The 16846-nt window shown below is 40.6% G+C and overlaps 1 protein-coding gene across 2 annotated transcripts in view; it reads left to right on the top strand.

Annotated features, from left to right (window-relative positions):
- Positions 1-16846, top strand: part of LOC137563722 (protein kinase C-binding protein NELL2) — a 391218-nt gene that overhangs the window by 300372 nt on the left and 74000 nt on the right. For both annotated transcript variants that reach the window (XM_068276574.1, XM_068276575.1), the window contains one exon: positions 10320-10445. In XM_068276574.1, the coding sequence (XP_068132675.1) occupies positions 10320-10445 (126 nt within the window). The remainder of the gene's footprint in view (positions 1-10319; positions 10446-16846) is intronic.

Here is a 16846-nt window from a genome sequence, read left to right as displayed (position 1 = left end):
AAAATCCACTCTGGGATTTTGTCAATTTTATCAGTGAAGTCTGTTGCAAATTCTTTAGCTGATAAGCATGGAGGCAGTGGCGTAGCTAATGAGCTGTGGGCCCCGATGCAAGTTTTACATTGGGGCCCCCCCAAGCACTCTATACATAACAATTGATACGGCGCACCAAAACCTGCCAATGGCAACTACTGTGTCAAAGGTGCAAGAAGGAAATGGGGAACAGTTTGTTAATGATTACCACTATTCAAAGTATCTATAGAAGTGATTATTATGAGCACAGGATCAATAGAGAGCTAATACTGTAGTTGAGGGAGGGTCCTTCGGGGCCCCTCTGGCCCAAGGGCCCCGATGTGGTCGCTACCTCTGCAACCCCTATTGCTACGCCCCTGCATGGAGGAGGAGGTGGTGGAGAACAGAGTTAAAGGTGCTGAACATGTGCTTTGGTTTATGGAAATAGGAGGATATTAGGGATGAAAAAAATAGCACTTTTTTTGCACTTGTCCTCACTTGTGTTACTTTTCAGATATGCAGCGAAGATCAGCAGATGAAGAGTAATTAGTGCAATAGACAAGTTTAGCTATAGCATTTGTGTTTGACTGTACTTGAATGCTGCCCAGGGCCCCATCCTCCTTACAGGCCCAAATCTGGTATTCTGGATGTTACAACAACTTTATGGTCATAGCAGCATTAAAGTGTAAGGGGCCCACAATTATTTTTGCTAAGGGCCCTATTTTACCTAAAACCCAGTGTACTTGCTTTCACGTAATGAGGGATAGTGTGGCAACTCTTTCACTGTCAATCAGGAAAACAGAGACCAAACCCAGGGGCAAACACAGGATTTTTAAGGGGGGGGGGGGGTTCCTGAAAGATCCAGAAGCACGTATGTCCCCGAGTGCTTCTGAATACAGGTGGCTCCATACTGCCTATGCACAAAAGTGCGCTGGCGTATTACGGAGCTGCCTATCTTTGGAAGTACTCAAGGACACGAGTGTTTCTGAGGGCTTCTGGTAGCAGCAAATGTGAACGGGGTACAGCGCTGGAACAACTCCCCAAGAGAGGAACAGGAGATAGACTTAGTTTGGACAATTCAGTGGAATATGCTACATAGTGTCACATAGCGCAAGCGACACCCATATGATGCAGGGATATATGCATCTGCGGAAGATGGCGGCGCTATATAAATACTAAATAATAATATTTTGCCTCACCAGGATTGCACTTTTATTTAGCTTTCCTGTATGACAAGAACACACAGCCAGCACTAGGGGAAGAGGGAAACAAAGGTGAATGAAGGAGGCTGGTGCACACCAAGAGTGCTTCTGAGCGTTTTTCAAATCAACAGTGATTTGAAAAGCGCTTGGCTAATGTTACCCTATGTGGGTGTTCCCACAGCAGCGTTGTGATTTTTTCAAAATCACAGGTATACTGCATGTAGCATGTTTTTGAGCAATTCATTCAAAAATCGCTCTGAAAATCACTTCACAAAATCACACTCACAAATTGCTAGCGATTGCTATTGTCATTTTGGCGTGCACTAGCCCAGAGAGAGGAGTGGAGAAATTGAGAATAGCCTGAGATGGAGCAGAGAACGTATCTGTATTGCAGTCCCACATCACACAGGCTACTTGCCTGTAATCGGACTCCTGTCCCTGTCAGTCTCTCACACAAGTCAGAAAGAAGCCCTCCTGGAGTCTAGGGACTGTCAAAAACTTTTCAGCTTGTTAAACACCTTACCCACACATGCAGTCATTATAACAATGGGGAGAGACCAGACAGATGTTTTCCCACAGACCCTGAGTCCAGGCAAGCTCTGCATCATGCTGTGTATATTTACCAGCTTGCCTGTACTCTAATTTCATCATGTCTGACACTTCTGTGCTGTGGAGAGTCCAGGACTCCATAATCAACATTCTCTCACTGCAGGCTGCATCTTCTTGTGAGGGAAGCTGGGCTGCCTCTCTCATTCTATTAGCTGGAGGGAAGCACCAGAAGTAAGAAGGGAGGGAGAATGAGGCTGTTTATATTATGCGGGCTTCCCTGGCTGAATACACAGCTCAGTGCAGGGGGGAGGTTCCAGACACCCGGAATAGCCCCCTCAGTTCGCCAGTGCAAACTATATGATTGTTTTTTGTATTTACAATATGATTTAATAGCATCAGAGAAAAGTGAGGTCATCAACATGGCCATGCTCTTTTGCCGACTTTAGGAAATTATCGTTCTTAATAGACAAAATTGAGATTCTTTTGATAGAAAAATAAGTTCACAAACATGACTTTCAGTTGAATAATTAACTTGGTGTACATACATGTTGTCTTGTGACTTTGTTGTGTTGTTACATGTATGTGTTGCTATGCTGCATATTGATCAGTTTTAAAGCAATTCTGTTCAAAACATAAATGGAAAATCAGCATTTACATTACTTTCCTTCTTAGGTTTTCTAACAATTTAGTCATAAACTTATGAATGTAATTACTCCAAACCAGTTGTTTATGTACTGAAATGCGACAAGAGAGGAGATTGACTTGGAAGTAGCTCATTTTACCTCCTGGATATTATCTTATTATGCCCAAAGACAGCAAGGTAGATCTATCCCAAGTGTTATGTAACAGCTGTTTTCATTAGTTTTTCTACCTCTGTGTCAAGTTTCTTCTTTTAATTAGAAATGTCTTCACTTTGAATTTATGTGAGCAGTGGAAGTCAGGGATAGTGGCGGTAATAGTGTGCAGCCTGTTACAATGGTGAAAAATGACTCGGTTGTTCATACATTTTAAATTGTTCTGGAAAAAAGACCTCCATGGCAACTGCCTAGAAATTGGATAATGATGGGAAAAGCGAACATTGAAAATGAAGCATGACACATTTTCTTTGTGATTGGAGCAGAATACAGTCAGTGTGGCATTGTCTGTCAGGTTATTATTTTGTAGTTCCTGAATCTTTAGTAAGACTAAAATAAAATAGCCTTTGGGGCATGGGGATTTGTTGTGACATTAGTCGCTCTTTAGACTTTTTTTTTTTTTATATAATTTGTAAACTTGACATACATAATAAACAGTGCATTTTAATTGGGTCTTTAAGGTTGCAAAGTGAAATGCATCAGGAGATATCACTGATAATAAAGCAGTTATTTTTTTACCTAATCTGGAATTTTAATTGGGTCTGTGTTGGAGCTGGTGGAATTCAAGGGGTTAGAGGTGTGTGAAGGAAAAATGCATTACTGACTTCCATATGGTGTATTACTGTAGGAATACTCCCATTTTAGCGAAATGCAGCTTATATACAATATTACACTTACATTGGTTTAAGAATTACATTTATAGAATAGTGTTGTTATAAAAAAAAACAACCTTTATCAAGGGGTCAGCATACAGAATTATGTTGTTCTATAGGAACCTGCATCAGGAGGGTCAACAGCAGACTCTTAAAGTGTACACCCAGGGGCGTAACAATAGACCCTGGAAGGGATGCAGCTGCAGGGTGCCCAGAAGCCACAGGGTGCCCCATGGGGAGAATAGATTTTTTTCCCTGTCCTGAAAGACTGACAACTAAGGGCACAGAAAGAAAAAACTTTCTGCTCTCTGCATAATTTTTCTAATGACTGCATCTGCTCAGCCACTGATAAGAAATCAAAGTTTTGCAGACAAATATTTGTAGGCAGACCCTATTCAGTGTACAGCAGGGTCTTGTGTACAGCGCCCAGCCCCCAACCTCTCCACACCCTTCCCAAGTGCGGTGTACTGTAATGATGCTGGAGTAATCTGCAGAACCAGTTCTGCTCCATCACAGGAGGACAGAGTGAGTGAAATAAGAAGCTGGGACTGGGAGCACACTCGTCTGTCAGTTTTCTGTATGCGTTTTCTGCACGCCATGCGTGTCTGTATGTGTGAAAACATGCATGTGTTATCACAGGATCTAATCTAGTTGTTAGAGAAAATGCGTGCAGTGCTTCACTGCTGTCTGTAGCCAGTTGAAGAACATTGGTTCTCAGGTTACCGATTTACCTGTGCAGAAAGTGAGGGGGGTGAGGGGCCCCATCCAAAGTTTCGCAGGGGAGCCCAGTTATTTCTAGTTACGCCCCCGTGTACACCCCATGCAAGGTACACTTCAGGGTCCCTCTTGAATCCTCCTGAAAAGTGAAACCCTTGCGCTTACCTCTCCTTGAGCCTAGTAGTGGACTTTTCACCACTAAGAAGTCACAGGCAGCTGGAGTACTACCTGTGACCTCTTAGAGATAACTCCAATATTACTGGGAAAACAAACAAACTATCTCTTCAGCACAGCTCTATGCATGGCAATTCTTATTTCAGCTTCCTTACACCTAAGAAAGTAATATAGATGCATGAAAAACACAATTATTCAGCAGAGTTTAAAGCAGAGACTGTGTGATATGAGAGTGCCCAAATTTGCTGCCAGTCAATGGCTTCAACCATTTGTTGAAAATTATAAGCTCCACCTCTTTACAGCTCATGCAGTCAGAGATTTCTAGTCAGTCCATACTTCACAGACTACAGCTAAATACTTGTGCCTTCAGAACTTTCTAGGTAGTCCATACTTCACAGAGTACAACTAAATACTTGTGCCTTCAGAACTTTCTAGGTAGTCCATACTTCACAAAAAGTACAGATCCCAGTCTTGTAAAGAAGTTTAATTACAGCTTTAGTTAGTTTTGGAAATTCATTTCTGGCCCCTATTTGAAATGGAAAAAACATTGTTTTGATAACACTAAATTGCACGTTTAAATCTGTCCTGTGACATGTATGTTTACACCTTTTATGCAGAGAGTGTCATGAACTAACCTGCTCTGCAAGTCTGTGATGCTTCTAGCAATTCAGGAAGTCAGTGTGAGAGTTTGATTTCCTGTGGTTGCACATGGCATCCCTAGCACTCCTGCACAGTCTGCCAATTCCATTCTGCAGGCTCTGCAAGGCGGTATTTCCTGCATTCCTGTAGACATAAGGAAAGCCGCTCATGGTGTCCTCTCTAAGAGGTGGACGCACATGAGCACTCATTCCTCATATACATTACGTCACAGAGGATTTCTGCAGTTGATTAACTAGCTCATTGCTATGCATGAGTGATGTGCAGGAAGTGGTTTCTGGTTGGCTTCTGGGAACTAGCTGCTGGGTGCGTTTGGATTACTCTTGACCTTTTGTTGTGACTATTGCCTGGACTCTGACTTGTTGCCTGGACTGTCATTGGATTATTTCTGACCCTAATCTTGCCAAATCCCTGAACTCCCATGTATGAACATGGATTGTTACTGGACGTGAGTTTGCTCTATGAATTTGTACATTGCTTTATCTGATCCTGTTGGTGATCCAGACTGCTTGTACTCTTGACTTGTACTAATTAATGTGGTTCTGGTGGTACTTCTGTCTTCCCGGCCTTAGTCCTTATGCTTTGCACACTGAAGTCCTGGGTAGGCATTCATTCTGGGATTCGAACCTTGGTCTCCTGTGTCAGAGACAGTCTTTCACCATTACACTATCCAGTCACCTCCAACCCTCATTGGCTGGGAGTTGTTTTTTTGGCCAAGCCTACTCTCCTTTACCAGTGATTACCTCCCCTAAGTGATGTCATTGGTGATGTCAGAGGGAGTTTTATTTTTATCTGCAGTTCCCCATCAGGTCTTCCTTATTACAGGAACCTGCTGGTTAGTCACTCTTTTTAGATAGTATGCTTGATTGGTCAGTTTGTATCTGACCAGGGGTATATAAAGTGGTGTGTCTATCTAGCATGTCAATATGAGCTTGCAGCTTAACAAAGAAGCATTCTAACAGCGGGCTGTAGCTGCGTCTAAACCCATTTTTTTGGCATGTGATTTTAATTACGTGTCTGAATAAAGAGCTATTTCTTCAAGAGTGGTGCTGCTGATCTAGGCCTCACAGAGAGAATTTTGTGTGTCTTCAGGTGCTAAGCCACCTCTAATACAGATAAACTGCCTGGTTGGAAATCAACTTTTGCAACTGGTAAATGCAAATACTTTAAGCCATAAAGTCAGTAAATAAGGTAGGTGAATAATGTGAGAATATGTTTCTAACCACAGTGCACCCTTTTCAAAATTGTATAGGAAGGTAGTAAGAAAGCATTACCGCTGAAGTGTAATAGTAGTGTGGAATAATCTTTAACATCCACACAAGTCAAACATAAGTATGAGTTATGAATTTAATTAGAAGTCTGCATACGGATGCATGCATGTGCAAGTGGATGTCAAGGAAATGAGGAAAGACATTCAGCTGAAATGCACGCTAATAGATATCCACAAGAGAGTCTTCACTGTGTCAGAGGCGCACACAAGCCTTGACGGGAATAAGATAATTTTAGCTGTCTTGTGTAGAATAGGCCACAAACGGGGGATGAAGCAGCAGTGCAGAAGGAAAATGAGAGTGAACATGTAATGAAGTTGCTTTTTGGGTGTGCTGCATCAATGCCTTCATTCTCCACCCCAAGCAAGTTGTCAGCCTGTCGTATCTAGACAAACCCAGGAAAGCAGAAAAGGAATCAAGTTTTCCATGCTGTATCTTTCCTAAACACAGTTTATTGTGGTTAAAAGGCAGCACTGTCCCATTTCACATAAAATAGATGTTAGATTTCAAGCATCTGTGAAGTATTTTTTGTTGCTAAGGGATAAAAGCTGGAGGCTTAGATATCACACAGAGTTCATCTAGCACTACACATAGCTATAGACATCATTTATACTGAACTCATGGTAAAGAAATTGGTTATCCCAGCTTCCAACTGTGATATCTATCAAGATGGACGTAGAAAATCAATTGATTTGATTTTGTGTATTTTTCTTATATAAAAATAATTATTTTTTGTTTTCAAATTGATCAAGATTGATTTTCCTTTTTCTGATCAGATGTACTGGAAACATCAGGTTGATTGCTTTGGCAATTGAATATTGTGTATATATTACATAAGAAATAATATAATAAATATAACTATAATTTATATATTAGATATAAATATCATATTATATTGTATATAATCTGATATGAATTTAAAGGAATACTGTAACGATCGGTGTAACACAGAGAGGATCTGATTATTGGTGATCTGCAGTATCACCAAAATACAGATATATAACTGATTATTGATGATCTGCAGTATCACCGATAATCAGATATATTACTAACCTCTGGACACCTGAGAGATATGTGTTTGGTGCAACAGTAATACTTTGAGAACAATACCAGGAAGACAGGTACAAGGCAGTAAGGAATACTGCTAGAGTAAGTACCTTCCAGCAGCCTGAGACTCTCCCGCAGGGAGGAGTCAGACTGGGAGAGGGAAGGACCAGAGCGAGAGTGACACCAATAGAGGATGTCACTGACTGGTCTGTGAACTCTCTCTTAACTGGGGAGATAGCTCTGAAGGTCGGACAAGCCAGGTCGGCAACACACGGACATACACAGTACAAAGACAGAAGGCTGATTGGGTAATCCAAAGGCAAGAAGGGTTTGGTAACGAAGTATCAGATATAGCGAAGTACCAAATCAGTGAACAGAAGAGTGGTCAGGAAAGCAGAAAGTCATAACAGATAATAAACAATGCCTAGTCTTGGGTGTGAGCTCCGTGATCATCAACACCCTGGAACTAGTCTGAAATATAACTGAATGAAAACACAAGTCCCTAATCTTGGGTGTGAGGTCCTTGATCATCAACACCCTGGAACTAGTCTGAGGTATAACAGAATGATAACACAAGTCCCTAATCTTGGGTGTGAGGTCCTTGATCATCAACACCCTGGAACTAGTCTGAAGTATAACAGAATGAGAACACAGATTGCTAATCTTGGGTGTGAGGTGCTTGATCATCAACACCCTGGAACTAATCTGAAGTATAACAGAATGATAACACAGATTCTGACAATAAGGTCTGAGTGCTTCCACGTAGTGATCGCAACGGCAGACAACCAGCGAATGACAAGCACCCAGTATATATAGCCCAGTGCTCTCCAGCGCCTCCCCTAAGTGCTGGACCAATGGGAACTGGTACAATCGTCAGCTGACCGGCTTGGTCAGCTGACTCCCTTCTGGCTGTCATAAAAGTTCTGCCTCTCAACGCGCGCGTCCTTCTGAACCTGTGTGAACTATCAGTCCCAGCCACACCAGACATGTCTTGCGTACCACCCGCCACGCTGGACGCGGAGCCAGCCGCACCGCTATCAAGGCATGCGGCGGTTTCTCCGCGTTCAGCCATACTGACAGATGTAGGCCTACGTGTGCAAACCGCCGTGTTGGACGCGGAATCAGCCACCTTGTTCTGAGCGCACGCGGCGGCTTTTCCGCGTTTTTTCTCAAATACTATCGATACCCAAGTGTTCTAAAATGAAGTGTGTAAATAATGTCTAAGTAGCTGTGTAAACATTTTCCTACTTTTCATGTTAAATATCAGAGGCAAAAACTGTAATTTATTGAGGGTAGGATTTAGCTATATTGGGACAAATCAAATGCAGAAGGGGTGTCTGCTTCAATGCACAGCCAGAGTTGCATATCAGACTACAGAAAGCAAATATCAAACTCTGAAAGCAAAAACAGTATGAAAAGCTGTGACAATTAGTTACATTTCCTCTGCTCTCTTCAGACAGGTCAGTCAGAAACAGAGCTCCCAACAGCTTCAGCTCCTGTGTCCTGTCTCTTCTCTGTCACACACAGAGCTACACATAGAGTTAACTGATCAAGTGTGAGGGGAATTTCCCCTCTCCTCATGGCTCAGTCAGTCGTCAGTTTTGGCGTCAGTAAACTTTGAATGTATTTTGCTAACAGTAAACAAAGAAGTTGCTACTAAAATGTATACACCAGTACTTAGCAGCACTTCCCAAACAATTCCTGTGTCAATTGAAAAAAATATGTGAATCGATAGTATTCCTTTAATACAGAGGAAACAACAAAAAAGGTATAAATGGGCCACTGAGTTTTCTCCTAGGTGATATTTTCATGATACATCTCCTTTTAAACCACCAGCAAGCAACAAAATACTCAAAATAATTTTGATAGTACTTTTTGATCAACTTTTAGGTACTTTTGCAATTGTAAAATGCTTAAAAGTTATTTTAAACAGAAGATGAAAATTATCTCCTAAGGGATATCTCAGGAGAAAAAGTGAATTGCATATGGGCCTATGAGTGCACACCATCCAGAGCGAACAATGGTATTAATACTATAACTGAAAAATGTAAAAGAAAGTTTGCACTCCCAATACACCAACATGAAACTACCTAATGAGACTGAGAAATAAGTGCTCCCCTTATTTAGTACAGTTTTATCCATAAGTTGAATAGAATTACTGTACTACAGTAAGTACTACTACTATAGTAGTAGTACTACTACTACTACTACAATAAGTACTACAAGAAGTACTGTACTACAATAGGTAGTAAAAAAGGCTAAAAAAGGCTGTATAATTCACAGGAAAAATTATGTAAATATTGAGGCCAGAACCCAAAGACGAGAAATGGCCGGCTGATGCGGCCAATACACAAAAAACACACTTCTTTCAGACTTTTGCTGGCCAGAACACGGCATGACTACATGTACCTGGTCAAGTCCAGAGTGCCTTCCTCCAACCTGCCTCTTACCAATTCCTGTGTGTCCCCGCACCTCTGTTCCCCTCCAGTCACATCCATTATCTGCAGCCAGCAGCAGGGGGAAACATGCTGTACAGGAGCCAGCAGCAGGAGAAGGAAATAGTGGTCCGGCCAGATGGAGTGTTGTGTTGCAGTCGACAGCAGAAGGAAATGTGCGCCAGCTGGACTAAACTGCTTCAGGACACACACAGCAGGAAGGGCACATAAGAAAGCTGCAGCTTCGGAACTTGCATAGCACGGCGGCACATAGGCTGCAGCGGTGGTAAGCTTTGGGACTTGGCTGTCCAGGACTTAATACATTTCATGCGTTGGCAGCATCGGCCGGCCATTTCCCAGCAGGACCCAGAAATGGCCAGACTTCAGGTTCTGGCCATAATTGCTCTAAAATAATAATCCAAAAATGAAAAAACACCAGGAAAACAGATTTCTCTTGATTCAGGACAGGAAGATGCCTCAATTAACTAAATGGATTCTTTTTAAGGAAGAGGTTGAATATACAATACTCTGAGAAACATCATTACCGAATTCATAATCAATATGTGGTATAAGATGAAGAAAAAAAATTAATGTAAATGTCGATTTCAATTTGTGTGCTGTTGACCCCCTCATTTGCAGTCTTCCCCCTACCACAAACATGATAAACATTGAGCTATAATAGCACATACCAGTGGTTGCATTACATAACTAATTGTGTGTTGTATTTCTACTACTTATCCCATGTCTTTTCTAGATATTGATGAGTGTGCTGAAGGACGTCACTACTGTCGGGAAAACACTGTGTGTGTGAATACACCAGGATCTTTCATGTGTATTTGCCAAACAGGATACATCAAAATAGATGACTACTCCTGCACAGGTAATATCAAAACACAATTTGCTCTCGATCTGATAACCATTCTGTTCATGTTATTTGATGAGGAATCACTTTTTCATATTAAACCCAAAACAAAGTCAGACCTATATTCTCTGAAAAAGCTATTGCAAGGTAATGTTTCTCCTCTTTGTATTATAACTGGAAATGTCACACTGCATTATAAAAGCAAGTCGATACACATTGCTTTTGTTTAGTAAAGTTCCGTGCTGCTGACACTGGAAAATAACTTTTTATACTGCTAATGGTCGGACTTTCATTTTTTCTTCAAAGCTTTCATTGGTTTTTATTTACATTTACAAATTTATGTTATCATGAAAACACATTTGTTCTTTTTTTTTTTTTTTTTTACTCAAAACCCCACCCTACTCCTTTTTTAAATAGTAGTTCTATATGCATATTTTAGAATTACTTTGGAAGTGAAGACGGTACAGACATCACTATGAGTATTGTGCAGTAATTCTCTAATCTCCAGTACTTGTCACAAATGGAGAGGAGCAGCAACTACATCCACTTCTTAACCTGTAAAATAGGTTTCCCTTAATATATATATCAAACTAAATTACATTTATGGGAATCTCTACTACTAATTGAAAAGCATATACAGTATGTTGTTGTTTGCACTGGTTACACTATTTTCACTTACTAAGTAAGCCTAGCAAATAATTTGATCAGGGATACATATCACAGCTGACTGAGAACTAAACCTGACACATGCCGAGGGTCATCGGTGGTCCCCACACCACACCTTCATAGCCAATGTCCTTGGTTTTGTTTTTTTGCACAAGTCTACAGCTGCAGTTATCTTATTACATGCTTAATTAGGTTAAAAACAACATATTCATCAAATTAAATTCTCACAAACCCTGCCAGATTTGATTCAAAGGATGGCAAGCAAAAGCCTCTATAGAAACTGGCCAATATATCACAAGAAAGAAAAGAAACCCTTCTTGATTGACCCCAAAAGGCAATCTAATCAGCCTCCTGGATAAAAGTATTACCGTATTTTAGTTAGTAATTATAAGTGACCTTCAACGTAAGAAAATCCCCCAACACTCTCTCAGAAAGGCATAAGACGTCAGAAAACAATCTGATCCTTGAAATATGTTTTTATCCATATGACAGTGTTATATACCTCCACACAAATAAAATCTCTTAGCCTACATATTAACCTTCTCAAGGTTTTATATAATACATTGAAGTTTTTACCAGTCCTGGCAGTCATGGACATATATTAAATGCACTAGCAATAAAAATATTTAAATTAAGGCACAACAATAGCCATAACCTTATTTTCAGATCAATAAACAGACAGTCTCGATAACTCCAATGCCACTAGATCACTTCTGTAAATTACAGGATAGAAGAAGCACATAATAATTAGTATTTGCAGAGTGCAGACATCTTTCACAGTGTTTTACAGAGCATATAGTGTTATCACTTTAAACTCTTTCACCATTTAACCAGACAGAAGCACAGCAAGATGTCCAGTGAAGAGCAACTGGTTAGGGATGGTCAATGAGTTGCTAATATTATGCAATGCAAATGTATGCAGCCTGAAAAATGGACCAATCAAATGCAGCCACTAAGTCATTTGATTGGTCAATTTTCCATCTACATAAAATTATTATAAAAAAAAGTCCAACACATGTTGTCCAATGGACTCATCAGGGCCTAGCGTGGCCAGTGTGTCAATGCTATTTATCAATGAAGCATGTTCCCGGTGTGCTTTTGTTCTAATTGGTCAGTTGCACCTTGGGACCTCCTTTTATGTTTTCATTCTTTTTATTTATGTTATTGGACTTGTGCTGTTGGCGCAGTATATTATTCTACATTTCATGTTTAGGTATTAAAAGGTTTCTTTTACTAAATAGTCACATTTACCTAAATGCTTGTTTCACTAAAACAATCTTGTGAACCACGGCAAGTAAAAATGCTCAGCAATCAGGGGCCAGGCGCCACGGGGCTGCCCAGGCAATCGCTTGGGGCACTGTTCGGGGGGGGGGGGGGGGGAGGGTGCTGCTGCAGGGGTTGAAACCTTCCCCCGCCAGATTGTGGGACCCCCTAGGTGGTGAACTGGTTTGCAGGGTCTAATAGACGCAGCGCCAGTTCACTCCTTGTAGCCCGCAGCTCACCTCAGCCTGTGGGAGTCTGTTTCCAACAGGCAGAGCAGGGCTATGGGAAAGATATCGTCCAAATCCCTGCACTGGAGACTATTTGTGTTTTCAGTACAGGGCTTTGGGTGGCATCTTCCTGTAGCCCTGCTCTGCCTGTGTCAGCGCAAGAGATTTGTAGCCGCTGGCTGCAGGAAGATCATTGGGGGAGCTGTGCACCAGGAGAGGAGTCTTCTGCAGGTGAGTAAATGCTTTTTTTTTCAGTTAGACATTTATTTTCTGGTGAAACGCTGCCCACACTACGATTATTTTCTAGTGAAACTTTACTGCATTACGATTATATTCTGGTGAAACATTGCTGCATTACGATTATTTTCTGGTGAAACATTGCTGCATTATGATTATTTTCTGGTGAAACGCTGCTCACATTATGATTATTTTCTGTTGAAACATTGCTGCATTACAATAATTATCTGGTGAAACACTGCCCACATTATAATTTTTTTCTGCTGAATCATTCCTGCATTACGATTATTTTACGGTGAAATGCTGACCACATTACAATTTTATGGTGAATCATTCCTGAATTACGATTATTTTCTGGTGAAACATTGCTGCAATATGATTATTGTATGGTGAACGCTGTCCCATCACAATTATTTTATGGTGCATCATTGCTGCATTCCGATTATTTTCTGTTGAAAGATTGCCACATTACAATTATTTTCTGGTGAAACATTGCTGCCTTACGATTATTTTCTGTTAAAAGATTGCTGCATTACGATTATTTTATGGTGAAACATGTCCCATTACGATTATTTTATGGTGAAACATTGCCGCATTACGATTATTTTATGGTGAAACATTGCCGCATTACAGTTATTTCACGGGGGGTGGGCACCCGGGGGGGCACAGGTTTTTTTGCCTAGTGACAAAACGGCTAGAGGTGCCCTTGTCTGCAGTGGTCTATAAACAATAAACTATACACTGAGCAGTCCAAGGAGAATCCTGTCAACCAGTACCACCATATCCTACACTTGTTCAGAGAACTCCACTCAGGTTGTACTGTTTACAGGTTGCTATAGCAGCCTGCCATGAATTCCTATTTCAGGAGTTTGGCTGTGGGAAGTAGGGTCAGGTGCACTGTAGCGGATAACTAATCTTTCAGGGATAAAGAAGTCATAATTAGCAATTATACCTTCTTTTAGCATGTTTTATTTTTATATAGGCATTTGCAAACTGCTTTAACATGCACTTTAAGAAGGCACATCGGTTTACAAATGCCTACAAAGCAGGTGGGCTCACTTTAAATCTTGGCAAATATTCTGCTTCTGCTCTTGCTTTCAGTTTTAGGTGGGCTTGTTTTAAATTCTGTTTGTAGCGCTACCTTTGACAGTTCTGTACCGAAAAAATAAAAAAGTAAACTACTTTGCTTATATGATGCAGCCAGACATAAAATATACAGGAAACTAATTAGTGAAAGGCAATTAAAAATATCTGCAGGCTATACTAACAGATCACTTGTACTATGAATCTTTTGATCACTAAAGGCCTTTTGTGCTTTTGTGGTATAATGATATGACAGAAATGGTAACACATGGTCGCTTCTGTTGGAAGCAAATAGGAAAGCTATTTCTCTTTTATGAGATGCATTCTTTTATCTATGGATGGTAAAGCGAAAAAGTGGCTGCTGCATTCCAGCAGTAATTTAAATAACAATATAAAACTAAAATAGCTGTGAAAGGCTTCCTACCTAGTTTTATATTGTATTCAAATATTTGCAGTAGGAAAATAACATTTACTTACATTCCTCTCTACAGCGATTCAATTTCACCTATGCATGACTTATATTTAGTATTCAATATTTGAAGACGCTCTGGTAAAAAAAAAAAGTAAATAAAGCAAATCTTTTCTAATACAGTTAGTATTTTACTTGAAAGTGTAACTTTTGTTAAACTCATTGCATCACATACATATTTTATTATTTCCATTAAACTTCTCAAATAATCTTTTAAGTTTGTGTGACAGCAGTACTCTAAGCATATCTATTGAGAAAAAAAACCCTTGTTTAACTTTATACTCAAGTATAGATTCCAGTTACTGAGGCCAATGTCACACAAGCGGCAAAAAAGCCAGTAATAACAATAAGGCTTAGGGACACACCAGAAACCGCAAAGCACTATCGCAATCGCTAGTGCTTTGTGTCAGCGTTTTGTTGGTGAGGTTTGCTGCATTTTCCGGGGATTAACCTCCTGAGCGTTACGCCGCTCAGGAGGTTTTGTTAGTTTTTGCCCCCATAATTAAATAATTTGCTCACATGGCTGTAAAACCTGTAGCTAGCACTAGGCTAACTAGTATAGGGGTCCGGCACCCCCCGATCCAGCCAGTTTATACATTACCTAGCCGGGGTCCAGCGGTCGGCGCAGCCTCCCCGCACAGCTCCGGTCTTCACTAAGGGGAGGATCGCATATGACGTCGCAGATGTCATGACGTCATGCGCAAACCCGATCCTCCCCATAGACAGACCGGAGCTGTGCAGGGAGGCTGTGTAATCACTGGATCCAGGCTAGGTAATGTATAAACAGGGGGAATGGGTGCGGGGATCGCAAGCGATCTGGGGGTGCCGGACACCTTTACTAGCTAGCCTAGTGCTACCTAAAGGTTTTACAGCCATGTGAGCAAATTATTTCATTATGGGGGACTCAGAGGACAGAGAACGGTATGCCCAACACAGTGTCGGGCATATCGCTAAGAAGGTTAAGGTAACTCATATACTATGTATTAGAGCCCAAATGCTCACAAAATGCTGCATGTCCTCCATTTTGCAATTTACCAAAATTGCAAGCAATCCAGTGGGCTCGACACCATTGACTTACACTAGTAAAGTGTTTTTGAAATCACCAGCAATTGTCGGAGCTTCAAAAATACGCCTAAAATCATTCTGTGTTCCAGCCCTAATAATAATTGCATCTACAAATCTCCTATTCCTACTACTGATCTGCTGCAGCAAGCACTTTTCTCTTGGGGGTGGTAATTTGAACAATTTGTAGCTGCTTCTCCCAGTACGAAGGTATTTTAAGCAGCATGTTACCGGAATTAGATGACATGTAGTAACGATTTATTGCTGGTGCTCTATACCTCATTATACAATCCCCTAGTGTTTTTTCAGAAACTTGCATTGTTTTAATTTTGCAAGTCTGTCTACCATATTCCAATGAGCTTAGACCTCACAAATTGTTTACATTGGAAGCAGACTATTGTCCAGAAAGGTATTAGGAATATAGTCTTCCAAACAATTCATTGCAGAGCTATTTTTTTGATTGCAGATATACAGTAAATGTGTAATTACAATATTGTGCACAGAAGTCTGATAAGGCCTATTAGCAGAAGCTATTAGCTACACAGAGTAGGGCAGGGAAAGAATAACTAGCATAATTGTGTGAGGGAGGCAGGAGTAGGCGTGAAGCAGCTGGAAGCGAGCTGGCCATAGCAGTGTGTAGGGAAAACAACGCTTGCCAGGAACAATTTTCATAGAGACTTGTACAATTAGAGGACAAGGAAAGATAATGTGCATGATTGTTATTGAAAATACAAATAGTTTGCTGATTCTTTAACAGTTAAGTAATAATCCAGGGAAAAACAATCATTAAACCAGTTATCCAACACAGGCTGCATAGCATAGCTTCTTAATGCTTTTAATAATTCTAGCAGTGATTTTAGTATGTGTATTGAAATTTACTCCATAAAATCTTATTACTTATAATTTGTGGGTTTGGGGTACCAATTGAAAACCTGGAGGCTTAATGCCTATGTCCTAGTCACTTGTCCCCCAACATTGCAATGCTGTGGGAGATGGATGTAGTTCATGACTGCCTGTCCACTTAAATCCTACCATGGTATGCAGCCTTACTTTCAGTGGGCACTTTGTTGTTAAGTCATACAGGTTCACTTTAAATAAATACTGTACATACAGTTTTATTGGATTCAGCATTGAATGAGAATAAAGCTAGCTTTGTAATGGTCTGATCAGTCAGTGGATCCACACCATACAATTTTTTTGCAGATTTACCTTCCAGTTCGATTAATTCCAGCATGTCCGATCTGAGGATCAATAATTTTTTTGAGCGATTTTCTGATTGATTTCTGTTCACTTCTATGGAATTCGATCAGAAAATCGATAAAAAAAAACTATTGATCCTCAAGTCGGACATGCTGGAAATAATCGATCTGGCAGGTAAATCTGCCAAAATATTTTATGGTGTGGATCCAGCA

This window comes from Hyperolius riggenbachi, chromosome 3 (genome assembly GCF_040937935.1).
Source record: "Hyperolius riggenbachi isolate aHypRig1 chromosome 3, aHypRig1.pri, whole genome shotgun sequence".
Classification (NCBI taxonomy): Eukaryota; Metazoa; Chordata; class Amphibia; order Anura; family Hyperoliidae; genus Hyperolius; species Hyperolius riggenbachi.
Note: the sequence above shows the minus strand (reverse complement) of the source record. Positions and strands in the feature narration are given on the sequence as shown.